Raw genomic sequence first — 24,479 nt, 5'->3', positions numbered from 1 at the left:
AGATGAACTCACAATTTATACGGCTATCCCTACTCATTATATGCCACGAGAATTGACGCCTCTGTATTTTTGGGATGAAAATTTATACACCTGGTACGGTAGTACCTATCTACCACGTACCATTTACTTCGCATCTACCTACTCTCCAATATGCTTTCACTAATTTCCCCTCTTCTTCTTCTGTGAACTTTCTTTCCTACAGCATCGCTGTCAACCTAGTTACAAGTCGTTGTCTCGCACTCCAGCCAGTCTAACGGCAATGGTTCAAACAAAATATACCATAAAGGATTTTTTTTTGTTCTTGAAGCTGCAGCACTTACTGCAACACCATAGTATTTTCTAATATCTCTCACGGGTTTTACTCAACATTGTGATCTGGAATAATTACTGTCCGTTTGTCCGTCTGTGCCATAATTCTGATACCTCATCTTATTATTTCATTCGACCGTAACGTGCACATAAGTTCTCACCAGACGTCCTGTAAAATGAAAGAAGACATTCTTTTTCTTGACAAACCCGCACTTGGTTTTTTTTTTTTCGATTCTCCTACCAAAAGAAGACAAGCCAGAAACGGCTACTCCAGCTCGAGGACCTATAGACTGAGTTAGTACTTTACAGATCATCGATCTCTGACATACTTTGGGGTAACCTACGACAGCGGTACGGCTGGGAAGATAGATATGAGTCCAGTTCTTGCGACCGTTCCACTCCATCGGGGTGGTGAAGAATCGTGTGGAGCTGTCTATACGACCATGGCCTCCGAATTCTTTGTCGTCCGTGGTCAAAGCGACCTTGTACGTGCCAGACACGTCGACTCCAATTCTGTAATCGGCAAAGCTCTGGGTTGGGTGGAAGTTGAAAGCGAATACCACACCTGCACGTTCAAAGACGACTACCATATCAGACTCGTTTTTGAGCGAAATGTACGCCTGGGGAGCACTGAGCCAGCCGTGCTTCTCCTCGCAGTTGTTCATGGCGGCGTCGAAGTCGTTTAGGAACCGATATCTCAAAAGATTGTCCTCGGTCAGGTTCAATTGACGCCTTGCATACCAGAATGAGTTCTGGTTGCCCTCGCGAGGGAAGTCAAGCCACTCGGGGTGCCCAAACTCGTTACCCTCGAAGTTGAGGTAACCCTCGCCTCCAAGACCATGAGTGAGCAGGCGAATCATTTTGTGCAAAGCCATCCCGCGGTCAATGATAGGGGTCAAAGGTGTCAGTGTTGACATGTGGGTGTACATCTCAGCGTCGCAGAGATGCATCATGAGAGTCTTGTCACCGACAAGTCTATCGGGCCATGTAGTGTCAGCTAAACATTCCAGTCGATTTCAGATGACTTCCCAGTCTAACTTACGCTTGATCGTGACTCTCGCAGTACGCAATGGTCTTCTCGCCGTGCCGTCTGTTGGTCAATGTCCAGCAAATATCGGCCATGTCCCATTCCTCATCTTTCTTCTCTTTGAGGATCTTGATCCACATGTCTGGGATTGCCATGGCTAGACGATAATCGAAGCCCACTCCGCCGTCGGACCAAGGAAGACAGAGAGTTGGCATGCCAGAGACGTCCTCTGCGATGGAAATCACCTCGGGGTACAGCTCATGAAGCATCTTGTTTGCAAGCATGAGATACACGAGAGCCTCTTCGTCGGCATCCGGGCCGAAATACTCATGGTAGCCTCCAGAGAAGCCACTGGATTAAAATGTTAGTCACCGCATTTGTTTGATGAGAGTCCAAGTACAACTTACGTCCCCATGCCGTGGTGGAGATACAGCATGCTTGTCACGCCGTCAAAACGGAAGCCATCGAACTGATACTCGTCCATCCAGAATCGGAGATTGCTGAGGAGGAATCGAAGAACTTCATGATGGCCGTAGTTGAACAGCCTGCTGTCCCACTGGTCGTGTCTCCCTTTGCCGCCTGCATGGAAGTACTGATGGTCTGTCCCGTCAAACTCATTGATGCCATCCAAGACGTTCTTGGACGCGTGGCTGTGAACCACATCAAGCAGAACAGTAAGTCCCATGCCATGAGCAGCGTCAATAAGCTCCTTAAGATCCTCCGGGGTGCCATAGCGGCTGCTTGCGGCAAAGAAGTTGTTGATCTGGTAGCCAAAGCTGGCATAGTAAGCATGCTCCATAATGGCCATAAGTTGGATGACGTTGTATCCAAGCTTCTTGATGCGAGGGAGCATGTTCTTGGTGAACTCCTTGTATGTGGCTACACGAAGCTCAGGCGAGGAAATTCCAACATGGGCCTCGTAGACACGCACGCTCTTGGGCTTCTTGGGGCGAGGGTTCTTGAATGTATACCTCTCACTGGATGGGGGATTCCAGAACCTGGCGTCGTAGGCAGGCGATACAGAGAGATCCTGCGTGACATACTTGATCCACGCCGGAAGGCGATCTATGAGTTGCCCATTGGGGAGGAAAAGGGAGATCTAATAAAAGTCAGTACCCAAGTTATCAACAGCAGAGAGATGCAATCAACACTAACCTTAACCTTGGAGTTGTGAGGAATAGCTGGTTCTCCAGCGGCAGTGGGGGGAACGGTTATCTCGAAGACTCCATACTCATTCTTCTTCATAGGGTGCGACTGGCGGCTCCATTGGTCTGGGATCCATGTATTAGTATAACATTTGCAATACGTTTGACCAGATCATATATATGAGATCTGTGCGACGTTTGAGGGGTTACTCCTTACTGAAGTCACCAACCAGGAATGCCGCAGTTGCATTTGGGGCCCATTCACGATACACGATTGTGTTGTCTGGCTTCACATTGAATCCGTAAACCTCGGTGCCCTGTTTGTTTTTTATCACAAGATGTCAGCCAATGATAAAGCTAGGTGCCGACATGTTGACTTGGCATCCACCTAGATTCCTTACGTACCCTCGTAAACTTCTCAATTGACCCTTCGCTCTGCTCGATCTTCTTGAGCCAGTCTTCAGCCATGCCATGGCGGCGTTTGATGACATCCTCGAAGGGTTCGAGCCAGGGGTCAAGCTTTACAGCGCCTATTCATGACAGGCAGTCAATAACATGTCAACGAAGCTATGACCTAGGAATGATGGATGGGCGAATATAATAACCCAGCTTACCAATGTGCTCAACTGTACCTTCGTTGGCCACCACCGTATTGGATCCATTGGTAGCCATTGTTGCAAGATCAAAGTCCAAAGTCGTTGATGTTGCGAGGAAATGGCCTAGATTTTTGGAAGAGGATGCAGAAAAGGTCTTGCGATAGACAGATTAAGATGAATTGGGTTAAGATTAAATACAGCTGGGCAAGTGGAATAAAAGATCCTTGCCACCCCGGTTTTCGATAAAAACCATACGGGTAGAGAGATGAGTTTCGATAAGTTCTTCGAGCTTCGACCAGCCCCGACTACTCTTTATGAGTTGATTAAAACGGGAGGGGATGAGGGCTGATCAAAAGTTATTTTGCGCCTGCTTCAGGGTCTTTTCTTTCTGCAGACAGCCACTCAAAGTTTCCCACTTTCAGAGCTCTCCCCGGACGTAACATACAATGACGTCGTGTGATGTTAATTGGTGGGTGGGGCCACAACCAGAGAACAGATTGCCAACGACATGTGGGCTCAACATTTGAAGGAGCCTGTCCAACCCTCAACATTGGGCGCGAGAAGGCCGCAAAGAGATCCATAATCGGGCCAGTATATCGCCATGTGTTCCGTCTTTGACAGCGTTTTACTTCAGTGGCGGTTGCTTCTGCAGCTCAAGTCCGGCACCGGGGGTGGGGCTAAAAATCCATGTTATCAGCAACAAATAGTGACCGCAGAGTCTGGGCCGTGGCAATCCCTGTACCCGACCCTGGCAAGCCTGGTCGGTCCGCTTGGTGGCGGCTTACTGCGGTAAGGAGGAGCTGTTCTCCTCCAATGGCGCTAATCGAAGGGAACCAACCATGCAGGTAGCCCAGCAGGCCTGGAGCTCCAGAAATCCCCGCACCCCAAAACCGCGCCGGGGCCCGGTCAGACTAACAGTCCAGTAGTTACTGACTGATACAGTGCTATTCAATCCGTCATGGCGTGTATGGTCCGAGACCGGTTGAAGCCAAACATCCACCTCCGCCGTACGTATGTTGCACTCACCCGATACGTGCGATCCAATTGCCCTGCATACAGATAAGATTCATCCCTGATTCGGCCACTGCCGGATCGTACATATCTCGAGCATGCGACCGGTGCCGAGGTGACGGTAGACCTGTATCATGTCGGTCTTCACCCGATCTTGCTCCTCGTGCCCGAGGCTCCTTACAAACCATGTCGCTACCCATGCTGGCTCCCGATCCTTCTCGGTTTCTTGTCGGGCACCCGCCGCCAGCCGAAGGACGCAGGACTTTGGCTCCGGCTACACGAGCAGTTATGATCCCGAAGAATCCGGCCGAGGCCCAATGTTCAGCAAGCCGAGCTTCGGAGTACCCCAGTTCTACCCGCGCGACCTGAAGAGACGTCTCGACGAATTCGTCGTGGGCCAGGAGCGGGCCAAGAAGACCACGACGTCAGTCGTATTCAATCATTATCAGGGCCAGAGAAGAAGACAAAATATTGAGGACGAGAGGAGGGTCGAAGAAGAACGGTTGCTCCGTCAGCAGCACTTCCAGCGAGCCAGGCGCGAGCCGCATCCGGCTGAAGGTCAGGGGCACCCTGAATCGAAACTCGAGCGTAAGCCAAATGCTGACAATTTGGGCTTTGAAGACGATTTTCCGGGCCACCATGAGTCCGCCCAAGGACTTCATGAGCAGGACCCTTCCTTTGTAGAAGAGTTTCTTAGGGACGATGCACGGGACAGCAGACATGTGACCATTCAAAAGTCAAATCTGTTGTGTATAGGGCCAACAGGCGTTGGGAAAACCTACATCGTAGAGTAAGTGATGTTGCCCAGTCTATACGTTACTCGAACGTGCATCACGGACTCGGCTAACTATTGAAAAAAGAACCCTAAGTAGGCATCTCAATGTGCCCTTCACGATCAGCGACTGCAACTCCTTCACACAAGCCGGATACATCGGACAGGACGTGGAAGCCTGCATAGAGCGACTTTTAATCGAGGCGGACTACGATGTGAACGCCGCGGAAAACGGCATCGTGGTTCTGGATGAGTTTGACAAGCTTGCAAGAAGAGAATCGGTCAATGGAAGGGACGTAGGAGGCGAGGGCGTGCAACAGGCACTCTTGAAGCTGGTAGAAGGCTCCAAGGTCACTGTTAACGTCAAGGATACTAGGTCCTCCAGATCCCCAAGTCCGATCACGAGCAATTACAATGGCGGAAGCCAAACCTCCCAATCCAGTCCACCGCCCGGTCCCAGAGTCGAGCAGATCACCATTGATACAACGAACATATTGTTTATTTTCTGTGGCGCATTTGTTGGTCTGGACAAGATTGTGTTGAGGCGCGTAGCAAAGCCAACTATAGGCTTTGGCTCTGAGCCCATTAGGAACGGGGATGCCTTGCCTCGAGAGATGTATGCGCATCTCCCTCACCAGCCGCATATGGTCAAGCCTGGGACGAGCGGGTTCACCCCTCTGGACTTGACTACGCCTGCCGATCTGCAGGCATTCGGCTTCATTCCCGAGCTGATTGGGCGTATCCACAACATATGTGCACTCACCCCTCTCTCGCTTGACGAGCTGCTACGAATCCTGACAGAGCCGCGTAATAGCCTCGTGGCACAATACAAGGCGCTTTTCGAGACATATCCCAGTCGCCTATTCTTCACAAGCCGGGCGTTGTATGCCATCGCCGAACGAGCCGCAAAGAACGAGACTGGTGCTCGAGGCCTGAAGATGGAAATGGAACGTGTGCTCGCAGAGCCCATGTTTGATGCCCCGATGCCTTATGTCGTCATCGACGAGGCTTGCGTGAAGGGCACTTCAAAGGCCAGGTACTGGGGTAAGGATGGGCGGCTTGACGTCGACAGATTACTGCGGGAGGAGAGCGACATGGGCCAACAAACCGGGGATAATGCATCCCACAGCTATCAGCCATACCGTGAGGCCAGTCAGGGCGGGGCTTAAATTGGAACTCCTATGCCAGTTAAGGAAAGAATCGAAGGATGAGCCTCGACATGATCTGTTGAGTACATCTTGAATGTTTGTATGCTGTATTGTTCTTGGCTCCTGACTTCATTTCTGGAGAGATCGTCCTGTAATTCTCGACGTGCCATGGTTGGATTGTCAAGGAAAGGATGGCCTGGCAGAGGCTAGATATTGTACTCATGCTTGAAAGGTTGATCGATTAGGTAGCATTGATAAAGAGCATCCATCACAATCATTAAAAATATCCTTTATCGAATACGGTATTCAATGAACTCAAGGAAATAGTGTCTAACTTTCGCCTCAGTACGAATACAATGTTTACACCAACTGCGTGTGGCCCGATATTGACATCGCCACCAGACCTGGGGATCCCGCCTCTAAGCTTTTTGTACATGGGCAAACGGCCATGGGGACGAGAAAAGGAAGCAAGGCTTTGTTTTTAATCGAAGAAAATACTCAAGCAAGGCATCCCAGCCTACCTTAGTGCTTCGATGCAGGAGGAGACTGGACCTGTCCCTTTCCAGAGTAACCCTCGGACGAAAGACCAGTAAGAGGCTCCGTGTTTTGCGACTGCAATGGCGATGATATGTTAGTGAAATAGACAACATGTCAGCGATAGGGGAAATGGGTCGCACCTTGAGGTACTCGTTGGTCTGCTCCTGCCACTCCTTGGTCATGGTGTGTGGTGCAGGCTTGGCGAACGAGCGCATGGTAGCAAAGATCATGAAGCTAACGGCCAGGCCGATGGCAACGCCCATGGCGACCTTCTTTCCCTCATCCGGGGGGTCGAGGGCTCGCGGGCCGTGCGGGCCAAAGGAAACCCAGTACGCTGTAGGAGAGAGCTTTGTGTCAGTTTATCTGCGTATAAAATGTCGTTTCAATGTTGCCCCGAGCATTTCGATCGACGATTGGCTATTCGAGCCCATAGATTCAGACAAAACCCTTCGGGATTGGGAAGTATCCAGAATTCAGTGAACGCGAAATTGATTTAGACACTCGCTGTGAAAAAATTCGTGTGACCTCGGATGCGAATTGCCCGGGGCACAATTGTGTGCACACTCACCAGCCTTCTTCTCGTGGAGGGTCAGCTCGTTCCAGTTCTCCTTCATGCGTTCCCTCAGAGACATCCACAGCTCTGCTTGCTCCTGCAGAGGCATGCTCTCCCATCTCTTCTCAATGTTGGCCAGAGTGGGCTTCGAGATGGCGTGGGTAGAGGAGGCGCGACGTGCAGTGGCCTGCACCACGCTGCGACGCAGCATCGCCGAGCCCGTCGTCCGGAGCATTTTGTCTGATTAAATCGAGCCGATATGAAAAGAGTGGAGAGGTTTCTGGAGCGAGACGATGTCAATTGAGCTCGAGGTTCTCGTGGTCGTGTTGCGTGGGCGTTGAATTGGTAACGGGTTGGTCGTGGGTAATTGGCTTCTAATGAGATGATAGCGAGGATTTTTTGACAGATCCCGACCGAAGGCTCTCGTATGATGCCGCCAAATCGGGCCTGGGCAAGCTCGGGAATTGGCACCCGAGTCATGGGATGTACACTTTTCACGTGATCTGAAGCTCTTGCTCCGTATAGCCGGGGCTGACGTAGCAAGTCACAGTGGATGCAATGAAATCAGCATTGCTTTCCCACGACATGCAATTGGAGCTAGTATTCAATGGCAGCCAGCTGCTACCAACCAAAACATGACCCACCATGGCTGATACCTTACCAATGGGATCTTAAGAAATTTGAGGGCATATCAACATAAGTCCCGCAGCCTCTTTGGTCATGAACTCTCAAAGAACGGGCTTTATAACTTTGATCCCTTTGGTATACAATCACCATCCAGCGAATTGTCATACATGTTTTCCCGTAATACCCAGGCACGAATACAAGTTACTTGCTCACGTAGCCACCACGACCAGACCTTGCTGCCTTTGATATCGAGAAACCAGGGTGCAGGGGACCCATTGCCCAACAAGAAGGAGGTAGGTACTTTCTCATTTCGCCACAGCCGTCCTGTCCACCACTGAGATTTCTATGTCGAATTGGGTCCCGTCGCCGGTTTGTCCTTTTCTGGTGATTTAGACGGATTCTGGGCTCTAAACAAGTTCCCGTTGGTTGGTTACCTTACTCATCTAATGGCCAAAAGTAGGTAGGTAGGTAGGTATGCATTTGTCTCATGGACAAAACAAAATGGAAACCTACTTGGATAGAGCTTCCTTGTTCTTATTTTCGGCCGCCTCTTTTAACGGGTCACGAAGCTGATACCAGGCTGTAAAACCCTACAGGTCAACAAATTTCCAAAATGCCGAACGTCACGCCACATGGGCTGCACGCTTGCCAGCCGATTTTTTATGGTTAGGACAGAGCGTTTTCATACCGTTCCAGACTCCAAAGCCAACTGCAGCAACCACGGGGATTGCGTTCTTTATAGAGTTCATCCCGCAAAAACATTTAGCAGCATACAGCCACTGTTTCCAAGCCTTGATGTTCTTTGATGGTAAATCCGATTTTTGTTTGCACAAGAACAATTGGAGTTTGGCAATCGACTTCACAACGGGTTGCTAACAGAGTGACGGGAGCAGCCAAGGTACAGTACAAATCACTGCAGGCAATAATTGGCCGGAGCCTTAGACTTACCTAATTATGTAAGGGGGTCGGTCAGTGGTGCACTTATGCAGGGGTATCCTGAGTCGGCTCGCCAATTGTAGGTCAGTCGCGAGCTGTAAATTGATTAGACGCGTCGCGTCTAATTTGACGATGCAACTCCGCCGACCTTAACCCACCCCCCGGTCAGGTACTTACTTCACCTGGATCCGGGGTCTTGGAAAGCGGATGAACAAATGCAGGTAGCCGTAAATATCCCGTCACAGCTTGCAACCGAAAACTTCCAACACATTCGAGCATACCAGTTGCGGAATTCCGGTCTCATGGATCAAACACACAGAAGACTTGCCACAGGCTCATAATGAATCTCTGGCCAAATGCCAAATTGGAAGGAACTGGGCGAGGTGCCGGACTCGGATGAAGACGACCTCGATGGCCCTAGCCCTCCACAAAGTCCGATAGCTAGTCTTCTTCCAGCTCCGCCGCCGCCGATTGCATCGCCACTCACTGATATCTGGAGCATCCCTAGCTCCCCAGCACGACAGCTTCCTGAGCCATATCACCAGGCGACTCCCACGTCCCCTATCCTCCCGCTGGGAGCAAAGACCACTACCCCGCTGTCATGCTCCTCTCCGCTGTCACCTCCGCCACCTGATGTGACATCCTCTCCCATCGCATCACCTAAGCCAGAGCCCAGTCGACAAACCATCCAGGAGAGCCTTCAGATAACGCTCCCAGCACACCCGGTACCATCAGACACTTTGACTGGAGCTCGATCTCAAAGCCCTTTGGACTCCGAGTCAACCTCACATTTGACCTCTCACAGTAATAATGTCTCGCCCTCACGCCAGGCAGCTGTTCGACTCGAACGTTCTTTGCGACCGCGGAAGCCCATTCAGGAACATCCGTATCTACTCGAGGGCGCTCAGTATACCCGGTTTATGAAGGCTCATGGCTTCAAACCTCTGCGTGTTGTCACCGAGCAAGCCGAGACTGCGCGACGGCGAACGACCAATGATTCCCAGGACAATGATTTTTTTGCAGACGACAGCCAGTCGATATTTGGGGAGCTCCAGGAGCACGAGAGCCAACCGCCTGATTCCGCATCTATAGTTGAAGAACGGGACGAGCTTGCATTATCGCCATCTCCCAGGGCATCCTCTCAAGCTAGAGCTATTTCTAGTGGTCAGCCTAGCCCTGGGCAAGATACAGCGGCTACGAGCCCGGCAGAGGACGATCTACCCTCAATAGATGAACTTCTTCGCCAGAGTCGGAAGACACGCGGCAAAAATCAGTCCAAAAGGCATGTTTCTGCGAGCACCTCATCCAGCGTAAAACGAAGGAGGGTGGATGAATCCGCCCGCAAAGACTCTGTAACCAGGTCACGCTTCAGACCGCCTCTCGTCGTTGATCTGGAGGCTTCCTCGCTAGCTGGACAAGAGATTCGACGTCGCTCTCACAGCCCCCAGGTGCTCAATGATGCCAATGCAAGGGGTCCCACAAAGCTCTCTGTGCAGACGCCCCTTCCCGCAACCACACATTTGGAGAATGACGTCGCACCAGCCGTCATTAGTATCTCAGATGATGACGCCCAGGCTGAGGGCTCAGATTCGCCCGACTCATCCAGCATAGACAGTGACTCAGATGCCATGCAGAAGCACGTCAGGAGGATTCGAGGTGTGCTTCCGGCATCTTGGCTTCGACTTGATCAGCTCAAGGCTCAAAAGAGCAGAGATGGAACTTCGCGTCGCCAAAGCCCTCCTCTATCACCCAAGCACCTACCCAGAAAAGGTGTGGCTCTACCGAAACAGCGGCCTCAGCAACCCACATCTTCAAATGCCCTGTTTGACTTTTTACCTAATGATGATAATGACGACCGCGATGAACGCATAAATAATGATATTTCACTCGGGAGAGACCATACTTTGATGTCTTCTCCGAAGACTACGAAGAATCCAGACCTGTTTCTACAGTTGTTTCTCGACGACGGTGACATTCCGGAAGAGGATGCAATCGATAGAATGGTGATTGGGACCAAGAGGAAGAGGAAAGACTCGAGCGAACCTAAGAATCGTCTCTACCGGAAGCATAATTCAGGACTGAGAAACCCAAGGCAACAGAAAATAACCAGTTTGCTTGATTCGGCATCCGGCGGAGATGGCGACATACTTTCAAAGAAAGTCATTAAGTCGGGTCGTTCATCCAAGCCCAAGACTGCCCGACGATCTAGGACTACAAAGGGGCACCCAACTCCACCACCTATGCTGAGCGTTCTTGATGTTGTTGAATCAGACGCACCCCAGTTCCTCAGGATTGCTGCCCGAGCCGCAAGGAGAGCGCCTAACCGTGGAAAGACGAGCCCCTCTCGCAAACAGATCAACCTTGGCAGCCGCCCAGACAACATCGATGCACTGTCTGTATTGCGGGATTGGAAGAATGGGAGGATTCAGCCAAGAGTAGCACATGAGCCCATGGAGAAGGCAGGAACTTTATCATCAAAAGCAACGTCGTCAAGACTTGCCCTTATGCAACGTTCTACAAATCCACATCGTGCTTCGGCGCATCTCAAGCGAGCCGCAAGCCTTGGTGATACGAAACGAAGAACGAAGCAAACGCGCTTAGATATGCCTGTTTCGTCGACGACCATTCCTAGCGCAGCTCCTATAGTGCGAGGGTTTCCGAGACTTCTAAAATCAAGTCCAGGAATAGGCCGTTCTGATATCATAGCTGCCAGGCCCGCACAGTTGGAGACCACCGAAGTGAACCGGCCTGGGAAGTTCAGTTTCCTAGCTCGAAAGAGAAATCTGGATGCGTCGTATCGTCGAAACAAGTCCTCGCTCGGCCCCGCAGCTGCTCGTTTGGACCGGTTCATCAACAGCCCTATGGACCAGGATATGATGCCAAGAGGCAACATTGCCGCTTCGATAGAACCGCCAACAGAGTTGCAGCGGCCAATTGCTCGTCACCCTAGGCTACGCAAACAAACCAAGGCACGCTTTGTTGACATAACGGCACCTCGATTTGTACACGCTGCAGACCCCCTACCTCCAGCTTCGGATTACGCCTTGGTTCAGGAGGACGACGTAGAAGAGTTAAATGACGAGAAGCTGCGGGGTCTTGGCCCTTTTGGCACACACTACACTCATCACTTTGAAGTTTTCCCTCTTGATGCAAGTGTCTACTTCCACGAAAGTACTTTCATCGGCATGGGAAGGCTTGGTAACCTCCAGGACAAAAAGCTCATGGATAAGTGCTGTCATGTGCGGCCGAGGATATCCTTCCAGCTTGGCGACAAGACTCTTCGATGGGGCCCATGGGATGAGATCACGTCATCTGAGCTCGGTGTTCTTGTTGACTTCGTAGTCGACAACATTATACAATCGGAGAACACACTGAGTCTTGAAGCCGTTGCAGCTTCCGATTTTCTGTTGAATTTCGTGGAGACGGCTGTCAGTTTCGAGAAAAGTACCCATATGAGCTCGTTCATGTCAAGGATCCTAGACGTGTTACGTAGCTTCATCGACCGCGTTGAAGCTGCGCTCAACGGTCGAGCTCGACCAGGCTCCTCTGGGCTGTTTCGAACCTTGTTGCAAGTCTTGCCCAGGGTTCTTTTGGTCAACTTTCTATCTACTCGCTTGTGTCAACAGTCAAGTACGCTCTCGGACCAGGGATTTCAGGCACAGGAAGCTTTGAGAAGACTCGCCAAGTTTTGCTGTAGGATTTTGGTGTCACTTGGTCTAGGGCCTGTGGAGGAAACATATGCAGATCTACAGCAACTCCATTGTCGGGAGCATGGCATCAAACCGGACAGAGGTGAGGTGATACTTTGGGCAATTCTGATGAGAATACTGCAAGTTGCCCAGCTACCACGAGGTGGCTTCTGGGATATCTTGGGCTCTGTCATCATCACCCCAGAGCTCACTGGCGCCTCGGACCTCAAAAAGCTGGAGTACGGATGGAAGCATGTGTTTACTCTTCTCCCTCTGACTGAGTTCAACGACATGGGTACGCTCGATGCCGGATCCCGTCTCCGCTCGCCTTTGGACGGGTGGGCGATACCGCAGGCACTCTTAAAGCGCACCTTCCATATTTATCAGAAGAACCCTCGACAGCCACCCAGCTTCAATGACTACTGCAGATCCCTGATGGGAAGATGCCACTACCTAATCGACCAATGGGGCTGGGGGAAAAGTACCAGCATGATTGGCCTAGTTTTTGATTTCTTCGGCTCGCAGAATCTGTCCCACCTGAGGAACGAGGAGGTTTACAAATCTCCCGCCTTTCTCGAGCAGCTATCAGGAAAACCCGATGTCTCAATCCACGCTGAGGATCGGTGTTTCCATATATTTGTCAAGATCGTCGCCATGGTCATTAGGCGTCTCCGAGCTTCAGGTCTCGTCAGGGACATCAAGAACTTGGTAACTAGAATTGTCCCTAACCACAGTCGACAATTCCTCAAGGAGCAGACAATAAATCAGCATGAACTGGCGGCATTGAGGAACCATCATGATCTCTTGTGTGCGCTGTTCTGGGCAGCGCCTCCCAACCTTCGCCCTGGGATTCACCTGATCGAGAAATTGGTCGTCCCTGGCAGCTCGCACAGAGAAGCTGTTTTAATCAATTTGAGAGCCTGGTCACAACTCTCACGCTTTGTTGTGTCGTCCAATGAGGGGCCCTCGGTACTCAGGGCTTTTATTTCATGGCAAAACAATATCTTTCGACAGACACTAGACCAGTACCTCACCGCGGAAACCGACATCCAACAACAGCTTCTAGCTTTGTCCAAAGATGCTAGCAACGAAATTGACCGAGACATGGTCGGGAAGATGATTGAGAAGAACAAATCTGCTGCCATGGACATTCTTTACTGCTCTGTTCAGGCATCCTTGGAGGTACTCAAGGTGGCTCCCTCTCTCACTGCGGCCACCTGCTCCTTGAATACAAGTAAGTATTACAACTCCCCAGTATTGGCTTGTCGTAGCGCTCAAACCAGCTGACCGTCTTGCAGAACAACTCTCACAGATTTTTACCAATCTCGATGTCTCTTGCGCGGGATTTGACTGGCAAACCTTACTGGTTGCGCTTGACATTGTGGGTCGGTATATGGACAGAATTGATGATGTCTTGGATTATCAGGACTCTTGTAACTCTGAGACTGCCGAGGAGCAGAATGCCTCTGACGAGGCTATACAGGTAAGCTCTCGTGTGCAACATGAGATGATGACATTCGGTAAACGATAGAGGAGTATGACAGCTAACTCTGACCGTCAACTGCAGTTGGTCGACGACCAAATCGTAGAGGCCTTATTCTCCGTTGCGAATCAAGTATTAAATCTCTTGGAGACAAGAATATCTGAGCGTATTGGATCCAAGGAGAGCTTGTGCGCCGAGAAGGCAATCGTCCTTTCTGGGAGAATTGCCAGCAGACTACTCCAAGTTGGACTCACGGTAAGTCATCTAGACTTTGCTCACAAGAGTGGTCTCCCTTTAGGCCGTTGATGTCACGACTGACTAGCGTCTCGTTTATGATTTAGCGCCTTTCAAGGTTTTTCTCGCCGGGGAAATACGGTCTCTTCCAAAGAATGCCACAGGATATTTCGCTTGTAAGACGAAGATATCTGCCGCTGTTCACCGCAACCCTCGTGAGAAATGCAACGCTCGACTTCAAGGATCTCAACACAACTCTGGATGAGATGTGGCTCCTTTGCCTGACGGGCCCAAGGTCAACATTTGAGCACGTACCCAATTTTGGGGACTGTCTACGACGCCATAGTGCCACATCCGTGGGGGGCGATGCTGGCTTTACATCTAGGACCACCATGGACTATAACTCAGCTCGTGACCTTTTTGCCTCTGCGGTATCTTCTCAGAGAAGAGCTTTGAGGGAGGATCAGACCAGTCTTCAGCGAGGGAGAAAGGGTGACCTCGCAAAAGCTCTCAAAGCTGTCATGGAACAGATGAAGCGGGATCTGGCAACTGTAAAGCCTAACCGTACCGCTCATCTAAAGCATGTTGATTTTGTCCGCGAAATCATCAGCCTGGTCAAGTCGTACGGGGTTGATGTATGTCCGGTGGACCCTTTTTTCTACCGCATAAGTGCCGATTATTCCCCATCACTCGAAGATCCCCAGCTTCACCTGGCTGGGATCTTGGCGTATGGGATCCGATTTCAAGAAGGTGATACAAAAGCTTACTCGCAGCTTTTCTACTACCTTTACAACAATTGCAAGGTGGCATTCGTCAACAACAAGACCGGAAACGAACTCGACATTTTGCAACGATGTATGGAAAATATTCACATCTTCGATTTTATGTTGAGCTGCATGCTTCCCACAGTCGTGCGAGCAACCCTTAAGATACATGAGACTTGGCCTCTTCTTCAACTATATTCGGGGGCCCTGAGACAGCTTCTTGAGAGGTCATGTTTACCAAGAGAGATCCAGGACTCTCAAGTGGATGCTGTGGTCGCATTGCTGAGTACAATTCTGTTGACGATCAAAACAATCAAGTCTGAGGCTGGCAGTGGCGCTCTATCTACGAAGAGGCTATTCTTTCTGGTGGAACTGATGGGTGTAGCCAACTCCCTTCAGCCAACACTCGTCGTCTGGTCCATGATAACCGACGGTTCTATCCGACAGGATGTCACCGCAGTTTCTACGGCGTTTTCGTCCCTTTGCGATTCCGCATCTGACGCCCTGACACGTCTGGAACGCGAAGACTCTGTCGTGGACAAAGCCTCCAGCATGGCCAGCGCCAATGTTTTGCTGGACGGAATCCGTGAAATGAACGTGGAATATATTACGAGGCTTTCAACAGTTGTCAAGGCAAACACTGAAAGCCTCTCAACGCATCTTTGCACCGACGTGAATAGGAGCTGGATAGTTACAGACAGGAAAGTCTGTGTACGAGCACCTGGTAACACTGCCTCGCAAGCATCAGCTTCGCAGGGGGCTCAGGGGCTGAGCTGTGAGCCGTTGGATATGGAAGATTTATACAAACAGTTGAGCAGTCACGTTGTGCTGTGGAAGTCGAGGGCTATTTCAAATGCGAAGGACACACGAGGACGACGATTCAACACCAAAAAGAACAAGTGTGCCTAACGACTTTAAAGCTGGACGGAAAGCGGGGATTTTATTTTCCATGGAACGGCGTTCAGTGCAGCATTGGAAATGGAGTTTTTGATACTATTAGTTTCTGATTGTTTGCTGGGTCTGTATGTTCTATGACCATTTATATGCTAGCATTTTACAGGCGTCTATGATTTCTTTTTGCTTGTTTTGGTTATTCATTCTTCTCTTTCTTACAGTCCCATGTTGTTTTTTTCCTCCTAAGATCTACAGATAGTAACACATGGTAAAACCAAATTTTCTTTTTAGTCTGCGTACACGATTGGGGGTACGTGAAACAAAGAACAAGGACAACAGAGAAGCTAATCAACTCTCTGGCTAGGCAGAGTCGCTGCGACGGACGCGCGCATCTCCCGATCGGGAAGGGACGGCCCCGACGGCAAAGCCCATGACGTTTCGGGCCTTTTGGTTGCCGCGTCCCTGGGCGTCTCCGAAGCGTTCGTCGAACTTGCGGATGGCCTTGAGCGAGTCCATGTCGCCGCTGATGCTGGCGCCGATCTGCTTCAGAGCGCGTTCAAAGTGGTCAACCGTCAGGGTCCTGTGGTCCGGAAAAACGTGTGAGTCTGGGTCTGGGCTGGTGTCGCGAGCCTTGATCTCGTCCTTGACGGCCTCCATGGCCGCGGCGACACATATGTTCTTGAGGTCTGAGCCTGAGCACATCTCTGTACGACTCGAAATATCATCGAGGCTGACAGAGTCATCGAGATGCTCGTCGCGGAGGAGCACCTGTAGGATCTTGAGTCGAGCCTCCTTCAGAGGCAGATCCACGAGGATGCGACGGGGCATGCGACGCAGCACGGCGTCGTCAAGGTCAAAGGGGCGGTTGGTGGCCACCATGACAAATGTCTTCATCTCGGTGAGGCCATCCCACTCCCTTAGGAACTGGTTTAACGTCTCCCTGAAGCCGCCTCTCCCCCTGCTGTTTGACCTAGAGCCGAGTAGGGCGTCGGCCTCGTCCAGGAAGATGACGGCGGGCGACATCTTCCTGGCAAGGGAGAAGACGGCCCGAACATGCTTCTCGCTCTCGCCGTGATACTTGTCGTTAATGGACGCGGCGCTGACCTCAAGGACGTTGGCTCCGGACTCGCGCGCAATTGCCTTGGCCATAAGGGTCTTGCCCGTCCCCGGCGGCCCGTATAGGAGGCATCCCTGAATGCGCTCCTTAGCGAGAACACCATACGAGAAAGCCTCTGGGCGGGTGAGAACCAGCGAGGTCATGGCTTGAAGAGACTCCTTGGTCTCGGGGGAACAGACCACATCCTCCCAGGTGGTTCTGATGTCTTCGGCTCGGACCAGCCCGGTTAGGAGCTGCTTTTCGTACTTGTCGTATTCCTCGTTCGCTTCCCCCTCATCTGCACCGTGGCCCCCCAAGAACCCGCGCAGTGCACCGAACTTTGGTAGGTCGTCGTCGCCGAGTCTGACGCGCGTAAAGGCATTGGAATTTTTGGGGCCCTTGCCGCCTTCCATGTAGCCAGAGTTCCTGCGCAAATCATGCCACATGTTCTCTTGCCATTCTAGCAACTCGGCATATAAATCATCTTGGTTGTAGACCTTTTTAGGTTCCCCGGCCTTCTGTTTGGCAATTAGCCGTGTGGCAACCCGGTATAGCATGGTGTGACTGGCACGAGGTAAGTTAGCGTGTGAGCTACAGCGGTCCAGACCCGTGGGTTTAAGACTTACTCGAAGACGGTCCTTTCAAAATCCGTAGCAGAGGTAGAATCCGCCATGTTTTCGTCATTTAGCCGGAAGACCACCTCCTCACCCAGCATGGCTTCCATAAGGTTAGCCAGATTGGTCAGGTTTATTTGTTTCAGGCCGTCCGCTGAGACTCGACGTTGTACCTCTTCCGGTATTGGTTGGGCAAAGAGATACTCGTGAATCTCCAGGTCGGTGTTGGGCTGCATAACCATCCTGCCAAAGTCCCTCGGCGTCAGGCGTCCGGTTATAGGGCTCGTGGAACCTACTAGCACGATGTGCTTGTGTTGTTCTCGCAGCAATCTGTCAACAGTGGCTCGCAACTTGGACACTATGAACGAGCCCTCCTTGATCTTGTGCAGCTCCGTGAAGTTGTGGAGATGAACAACTGTTGGTCTAGACACATCCTTGTACGGCAGTGATTTAGTGCTACGCTTGATCTCGGGCGCGGTCAGCATCTGCTCCAAGATATGGCCAAGTTTCAGATCATCCCAGCGATTCCCGTCTGGTTTGTTGTCTGTATCGCCATGGAATAGCCTCCGGAGGGTCTTGATGGCTTCTGGGCCGACCACGACGGATTCAGTACGTGCCAATGGATCAATCCCCGAATCACCATCAGCTTCCCCAAAAGGCAACATCGGACCGCCCGCAGGCGTCGCCATAACTCGACTGTTGAGGGTTTCTATGTTCAAGCCGAGCATGGTGTATGGCCCCTTATTCATGTATGGATCCTGTCCCAGATATTTGCCGATTATCTCAGCCAGCACGTGAGCGTCAAGATAGATCACATCTACCCCAATCCTCTCGACGGCCTTCTCAACGACAGCTCTTGTCAGTGGTGCGCCCGCAAAGCGTTCTGTTCGCAGAACAGGAACTGGTCGGCGAGTACTTCCAGGCAGGGTTCTTGACGCAAGGCTAGCTGCCGCGGTTAGCTCGGCAGTGACGGCTGTCTTGAAACCGATGGCTTCTAGGTCGATGCCGTCTTGGACGAGATGGCCCTGGGCATGCCGTCCCAGACTGCGATGCGTCAGGTCTCGGTCGATCAAATGGCGCTTTAGTCTGTTGAGTGCGTTTTGTTGCTCTCTCCTTCCCCGGAACATTTGTTCCATGTCCCTGTGCTGGGCAAAATACACCTGGGAGAATCCTGCAGCCAATACACGGCCACCCATGCTCAGTGCAAGTTCAATGTGATCCTGGAGTCCGGGCTCCGACGGTCGATGTGATTGTATAGCATCTGCCGCTTTTTTGAAGGCAGCCACGTAGCCTTCAAGGCCAAAGTCGTCACCCTCTGATAATTCTCCCTCTTCTCTGAAGCGCTTCATCTCTTCCGTCAGCTTATGCGGTTTTTCGCAATGATCAGCGGGATAGTTGAGTCCTTCGCCGGCTAGGGTCACGTAGTTGTCCAAAAACCAGCTGGGCAGGTCCACCGGGGGATATGATGTTGTAGTCCGAGGGGCACGTCGCAGCGATCTCCTCAATGGTTGAGGCGGGAATTGGGATACATCTTGTGGCGAGAATGGTGCTCCTGGTTCGTCCGGCGGCGGCATAGGTGGCTGTGACTCCTGCGGGGGGTCTGGAGCACTGGGGCTCGCGGCCGCAGCGGCAGGAGATGAGGAGCTGTACAGACGAGACCAAGTCCGGGGGAAAGACTTGTCACTAGCACACTGCAGCCGAATACATCCTATGAAGCGAGATAAGCAGTCAGTCTGCATTAGCATCTTTTGACCGGGGAACAGAACCTGCCTGCGCCCAGGTCGGAGATGGACCTGAGCTGTACGGCACGGCTTTGTTCGTGTGCTAGGGAAAGTAGCAAAACTCACTCTGCGCAGTATTCAAGACATCGCAGCGTGCTGCAGAAAGGCCGAGGTCCCGGCCAAGACCCAAGCCGGGCGGTCGGCTGCCGCTCACGGCGCGCGCCGAGATGGCGCGGGAGCCGGCGCGATGCATTCAGTCGAGCAGGTGGTGGCGCCCCTTTGTGAGAAAGCAGCTTTACGGAAGGGTGCTGTCCCTCATTTCGGGTCTGGGGAGTCCGAATTGACGCGAGCTGTGCGTATGGTTTGAAAATCAGGCGCTTGGTAACCTCTGACAAGCCTCTCGGTGGAAACGCAGCAGTCAATAATTAATGTAGCTAGCTAGTGATGGAAAACAATTTAACTACTGGTCGCGTTTTGCTAGGCTCAATTTCGTGCAGTACCTAATTGCCTACCTACCTACCTACACTGAGCTACGCCTAGCTTGCGAAGGGAACCCCACTACTGGCTCCACCCGGGTCCGGATGTAATGCCATTATCGGAGACAGAGATCCGGGCAACTACTGCAGTGCCGTATTATTGTAAATCTCAGCGACTTTTGTATTTTATAAAGGCTTTCTTTAAAGGTCTGCATCTTCTGCTTCCCAAGTTTGTCTAGTCTAGTGTTTGCATAACAGAATAAAAATGAAAAACGAAGTGAAAATGAAGTGAAAACAAATTAAGCCTTTAAGACCACATGTATGCCGGGGACGCTTGACAATGCAATCCCATCCATTCAATATTTCTTTGCCTCTCTCATTCCTCCGTTGAAGGCTTAATGCCCTCCGCCACCAGAGCCTCTTCATACCTACCCTGGGCAGCACTCAGAGCGCTCAGCGTGGGCCCGAGGAGCGCCATAACCGCCTTCTTACCGCCCTTGGTGCTGTTGGGGTCAAACTTGAGTTTTCTGCCCGTCCTGTTGTATTCGTCCACAATCTGCTTCCGTCTCTGTGCGTTGAGCTGCTCGCGCGCCTTCTCAGCCTCGGCTGCCACCGCCTCAATCCGCTCCACCGACCTCCGCAGGGCCTCTACGTGGTGCGCCAGCTCCTGCGCCCGGTCCGGGTCCCCCGAGAGGAACGCGTTCCAAAACTGTTTGAGGAACTCGGTCGTAGTAGCGTTGGTGATGAACGCCTTTTGCGCCAAATCCATGCTCAGCCCAAGCGGCGCCGCCTCATCCTCGCTTTGCGCCTGCGTCTCCGCCAGCCTCTTGCCCAGCCCGTCCCAGATGTGGGCCTGGGCCGTGCCACGCGCCGCGCGCGAGCCAACGTGTGCCGGCCTCTTACGGGAATCTTCCTCATCATCATCACTTCCGCTCTCGTCGTAGACCCCAATGGCCTTGTGAAGATCAATGCCGCCGCCTGCCTTGGCGTCTCCCAGTGACGTCAGGTCTTTTGCATAGTCTGCCAGCACGACCTGGGGTGCTTGTTTCTCATACGCCCGCGCATCGTCCAACAAGCCGGCCTCTTGGTCGAAGAAGCGGGCTTGTTCCCTTACGTTAAGCACGATGCGGTCCGGTGGTGCATCATCGTTTAGATCGCGTAGTGTGAGTTCACGGTATGTATTTTCGTTGCCGTCTGCTGCAGCTGTGCCGCCGACGTCGACGGGGTTGGTATGGGACATCAGACTCTCGCTCATAGCATTTAGCCATCTGGCTCCGGCACCCCTCTCAGCGTTTGGCCTCATGAGCGCATCTGGCATGTTCCCGCCTTTGGCACCGCCCTGGTTCTCATCATTTCCCTGAACGTCTATGATGCGTGGCAGGTGGGGATCAACCATTCTCTTCTCAAAATAAAGGGCATCCTGCTTATCGCCTCGAATGTGCGAGTCAAAGACTGGATTACGCTGTGCCGGGTTGATGTCCTCGCCCTTGAGCCACCGGGCGAGGTTGCTTTCAAAGAACCCCTTCCAAAATGCGCCTTCGTCCATGTCCTTGGGTACTTTCTCCTTGTGAATACGATGTACCAACGGATACTGTTTAAAAATCATCTGGATATCCTGGGGCGTTACGTTCAGCTTTAGCTTTCCTTCATAGTCCGTGTATGGCTTCACTGTTGGCAAAACGTTATATGTGGCTCTTTTCTGGCTGCTCTCTATGGCGTGCGCGCGCAGCAGACTTGTCCTAGTAGACCAGAATTGGGAGTTGAATGCTGCATCAGAGATGGATTCGGGCTTCGTGGCTCTCGCTTCCATGTACGTCTGGTGAAGGGTGCGGTCCTTCTTCATCAAGGACTGCTGTAGGGCTATGTCCAGCCTCAGCTGGTTGTCGTCAAACCACCGAGGCGGTCCCTTGCTTGCGTTATTTGACGCGGTGCTCGCAAACGACACAGCCGCTGACCCGTTGGCAGCATTGCCGTTGGTGGCAGGCTGTGGTGTCGAGGACTTGACCACCACGCCTGTGTCGCTGCTCCGGGTCGCGAGGATATTAGAGAGTACATCCTTGATGGCGTTTGCCTCGGCCCTGGCCTCATCCGGGGCTGTGAAAGTGAAAAGGTACGCAATAGGGTCGCCGCCTTCTGTTGTTGCCTTGACTATGATCTTGAGTGCAACCTTTGCTGCGGAGTCTGGGGTTTGTTGTAGATCTAGAAGTTCGATCAGCAACTGTGCTGTCTGCAGTTCGAGACTTTCACATCTCTTCATCTCACCTCAATATAATGAAGCCTTACTTGTAATTGTATCAATGGGGATAGAAAGGGCAGGAGTTCCTGTCACAGTAGGCGTCCAGCTAACTACCGTTCGGTCATCAGAGACCGCGACGATTCCATCCTTCTTTTTATAGGACGCTCTCCCCTTGACTGCCGCCATTGCGACCTTCCCTCATTACTTTCTTCTACTGCGCACGCCAGTCTTGTTTGCGTCGAAGATCCTAGCAATCATGCTCGGTGAAAGAAACTTAATTCTTTTATTCGCGGATTCAAAAAGACATGGGGAAAAAATCCAGCTGGCTAGAATGCCATCGCTTTTACGGATTCGAATCTGCTGCGCAGTAGTTTGCGTAGCTTGGACTGCTTTTATCAGCTGCAAGACAAAAGCTGCTTCTCGAACAAAAGTATGAATCAATGGTTTAGGCAGGCGATCACATGTTGGTCTCGGTTCTACCTAATACAGGTGCACTTCAAAGCCACATCACCTGACATATCTCGTGACTCGTGGACGATATTTCCGTATGCGGTGGAAAGTCTACTTCAAGAGATTCCAATTCAGAATTATGACTACCGCTCTAGCCGTCACGATCATTTCGTCAGTTAATTCATTAAAGCTGGCGGCGCATTGGTTAGTTCGGCTACCGCAAGGTCTCGCCCTGACCATGAAGTGGGTAGGTAGCCATGGCAGACAGGAATGCAGGCAGGTTTGGGAGGTGGAAATAGTAGTTAGGGACGCTGTCACGTGGTAAGAAACGCAGCTTGCCAGGTATCCCATCGAAATGGGACCTACCCTCCGTGATGACTAATGACTTAGCCCGCAAAAGCCGGTATCCACTTTCCCATATGCACACATTTTTTGTCATTGTAGAAATTGAAGAGGGGACTTCTTTTTTTTTTTCTTCGTGAACTCCGACACGACAACAACGACATCGACAAGTCACGACAGTCGCCAAAGAAGAAGAAAAGATGTCTCACCGGAAGTACGAGGCACCGGTTAGTTATCCTCGTCTCTTTGCAGTTTTCGTCACTGCCTCCTCGCCTTTTCTCGACGTCTTATCGAACCCCTCGAAATTGCTCCAAACGAGCTGGAGGAGCACAAGCTAACAAACCATGCGTCTCAACAATACAGCGTCACGGTTCGCTGGCATACCTGCCACGCAAGCGGGCTGCTCGCCACCGCGGAAAGGTCAAGAGCTTCCCTAAGGATGATCCCAAGAAGCCCGTCCACCTGACGGCGGCGATGGGCTACAAGGCCGGTATGACGACGATTGTGCGCGACTTGGACCGCCCCGGTGCCAAGGCACACAAGAAGGAGGTCGTTGAGGCCGTTTCGATCATTGATACTCCCCCGGTACGAACAATGCAGCCCGCTTGGCGCTTGTGCCAATGGCTAACATCTTTCACAGATGATCGTTGTTGGTCTGGTCGGATACATCGAGACTCCCCGTGGCCTGCGCTCGCTCACTACCGTGTGGGCTGAGCACTTGAGCGACGAGGTTAAGCGTAGGTTTTACAAGAACTGGTACAAGAGCAAGAAGAAGGCCTTCACCAAGTACGCCAAGAAGCACTCCGAGAGCAAGGCTTCGTCCGTCACCCGCGAGCTCGAGCGCATCAAGAAGTACTGCACCGTCGTCCGTGTCCTCGCCCACACCCAGATCCGCAAGACCCCCCTCAAGCAGAAGAAGGCCCACCTTATGGAGATCCAGGTCAACGGCGGCTCGGTCGCCGACAAGGTTGAGTTCGGCCACGGTCTCTTCGAGAAGCCCGTCTCGATCGACACCATCTTCGAGCAGAACGAGATGATCGACATCATTGCCGTCACCAAGGGTCACGGTTTCAACGGTGTCACCTCGCGTTGGGGTACCAAGAAGCTGCCCCGTAAGACTCACAAGGGTCTGCGTAAGGTTGCCTGTATCGGTGCCTGGCATCCTTCCCACGTCCAGTGGACTGTTGCCCGTGCTGGTCAGATGGGTTACCACCACCGTACCTCGGTCAACCACAAGGTTTACCGTATTGGCAAGGGTGACGCCGAGGATAACGCGGCCACCGAGATCGACGTTACCAAGAAGAAGATCACTCCGTATGTCGCATGCCCCTTTCCAGGAGTGCAGTCAATGAGAGAAGTCGTCTTACTAACCCATCATTTACAGCATGGGTGGTTTTGTCCGCTACGGCGAGATCAACAACGACTTCGTTATGGTCAAGGGTTCCATCCCGGGTACCAAGAAGCGTGTCATGACTCTGCGCAAGTCCATGTTCATCCACACTTCGAGGAAAGCGCTGGAGAAGGTCGAGCTCAAATGGATCGACACCTCGTCCGAGTTCGGTCATGGTGCTTTCCAGACACCAGAGGAGAAGAAGACCTACCAGGGTACACTCAAGAAGGACCTCGTTGCCAGCTCATAAGCTTGGCGGTGTTGTTTGTTGTCTTGAAATGTTCTTTAGGGGGTTTTTCTGTGTCATTTAATTCATCACTCTGGCATCGGCGTCGACGGTTCTATTCTCGTGCTATTTGGGACGTTCAGGTTTGGTCTCACAAAAAGGGATTTCAGCATCTGGGGGCTTTAACGGAAAGCAACCCTGTT

The 24,479-nt window shown here is 51.9% G+C and overlaps 7 protein-coding genes across 7 annotated transcripts; 3 read left to right on the top strand and 4 right to left on the bottom strand.

Moving 5' to 3' along the window:
* Positions 1–7: 7 nt before the first annotated feature.
* On the bottom strand, positions 8–3,439 carry MGG_03186 (1,4-alpha-glucan-branching enzyme). The gene is made up of 8 exons (XM_003716755.1): positions 3,096–3,439; positions 2,887–3,011; positions 2,699–2,798; positions 2,492–2,607; positions 1,744–2,435; positions 1,352–1,687; positions 654–1,284; positions 8–592 (listed from the first exon to the last, which is right to left on the bottom strand). The coding sequence occupies exons 1-8, from the start codon at positions 3,151–3,153 to the stop codon at positions 575–577; spliced, it is 2,076 nt and encodes a 691-aa protein (XP_003716803.1). The 5' UTR covers positions 3,154–3,439; the 3' UTR covers positions 8–574.
* Positions 3,440–3,678: 239 nt separating this feature from the next.
* MGG_03187 (ATP-dependent Clp protease ATP-binding subunit ClpX) lies at positions 3,679–6,029 on the top strand (the record flags this gene model as incomplete). Its single annotated transcript, XM_003716754.1, has 4 exons — positions 3,679–3,866; positions 4,020–4,088; positions 4,336–4,878; positions 4,961–6,029. 4 exons carry the CDS (start codon positions 3,679–3,681, stop codon positions 6,027–6,029), a joined length of 1,869 nt encoding a protein of 622 aa, XP_003716802.1.
* A 157-nt stretch (positions 6,030–6,186) lies between these two features.
* MGG_03188 (cytochrome c oxidase polypeptide 5) lies at positions 6,187–7,596 on the bottom strand. Its single transcript, XM_003716753.1, has 3 exons — positions 7,114–7,596; positions 6,686–6,879; positions 6,187–6,620 (listed from the first exon to the last, which is right to left on the bottom strand). Exons 1-3 carry the CDS (start codon positions 7,331–7,333, stop codon positions 6,531–6,533), a joined length of 504 nt encoding a protein of 167 aa, XP_003716801.1. The 5' UTR covers positions 7,334–7,596; the 3' UTR covers positions 6,187–6,530.
* Positions 7,597–7,698: 102 nt separating this feature from the next.
* MGG_12761 (uncharacterized protein) lies at positions 7,699–16,024 on the top strand. Its single transcript, XM_003716752.1, has 6 exons — positions 7,699–8,018; positions 8,322–8,533; positions 8,619–13,584; positions 13,649–13,833; positions 13,918–14,088; positions 14,175–16,024. Exons 3-6 carry the CDS (start codon positions 9,018–9,020, stop codon positions 15,738–15,740), a joined length of 6,489 nt encoding a protein of 2,162 aa, XP_003716800.1. The 5' UTR covers positions 7,699–8,018; positions 8,322–8,533; positions 8,619–9,017; the 3' UTR covers positions 15,741–16,024.
* Positions 15,799–19,639, bottom strand: MGG_03191 (katanin p60 ATPase-containing subunit). The gene is made up of 3 exons (XM_003716751.1): positions 19,283–19,639; positions 17,448–19,143; positions 15,799–17,385 (listed from the first exon to the last, which is right to left on the bottom strand). Exons 1-3 carry the CDS (start codon positions 19,407–19,409, stop codon positions 16,086–16,088), a joined length of 3,123 nt encoding a protein of 1,040 aa, XP_003716799.1. The 5' UTR covers positions 19,410–19,639; the 3' UTR covers positions 15,799–16,085.
* Positions 19,640–19,768: 129 nt separating this feature from the next.
* MGG_03192 (RNA polymerase II transcription factor B subunit 1) lies at positions 19,769–22,303 on the bottom strand. The gene is made up of 2 exons (XM_003716750.1): positions 21,916–22,303; positions 19,769–21,831 (listed from the first exon to the last, which is right to left on the bottom strand). Exons 1-2 carry the CDS (start codon positions 22,052–22,054, stop codon positions 20,009–20,011), a joined length of 1,962 nt encoding a protein of 653 aa, XP_003716798.1. The 5' UTR covers positions 22,055–22,303; the 3' UTR covers positions 19,769–20,008.
* A 557-nt stretch (positions 22,304–22,860) lies between these two features.
* On the top strand, positions 22,861–24,300 carry MGG_03193 (60S ribosomal protein L3; the record flags this gene model as incomplete). Its single annotated transcript, XM_003716749.1, has 4 exons — positions 22,861–22,887; positions 23,024–23,245; positions 23,301–23,974; positions 24,045–24,300. 4 exons carry the CDS (start codon positions 22,861–22,863, stop codon positions 24,298–24,300), a joined length of 1,179 nt encoding a protein of 392 aa, XP_003716797.1.
* Positions 24,301–24,479: the final 179 nt, after the last annotated feature.

This window comes from Pyricularia oryzae, chromosome 4 (genome assembly GCF_000002495.2).
Source record: "Pyricularia oryzae 70-15 chromosome 4, whole genome shotgun sequence".
Taxonomy (NCBI): domain Eukaryota; kingdom Fungi; phylum Ascomycota; class Sordariomycetes; order Magnaporthales; family Pyriculariaceae; genus Pyricularia; species Pyricularia oryzae.
This window is presented reverse-complemented; position numbering and strand designations above follow the sequence as displayed.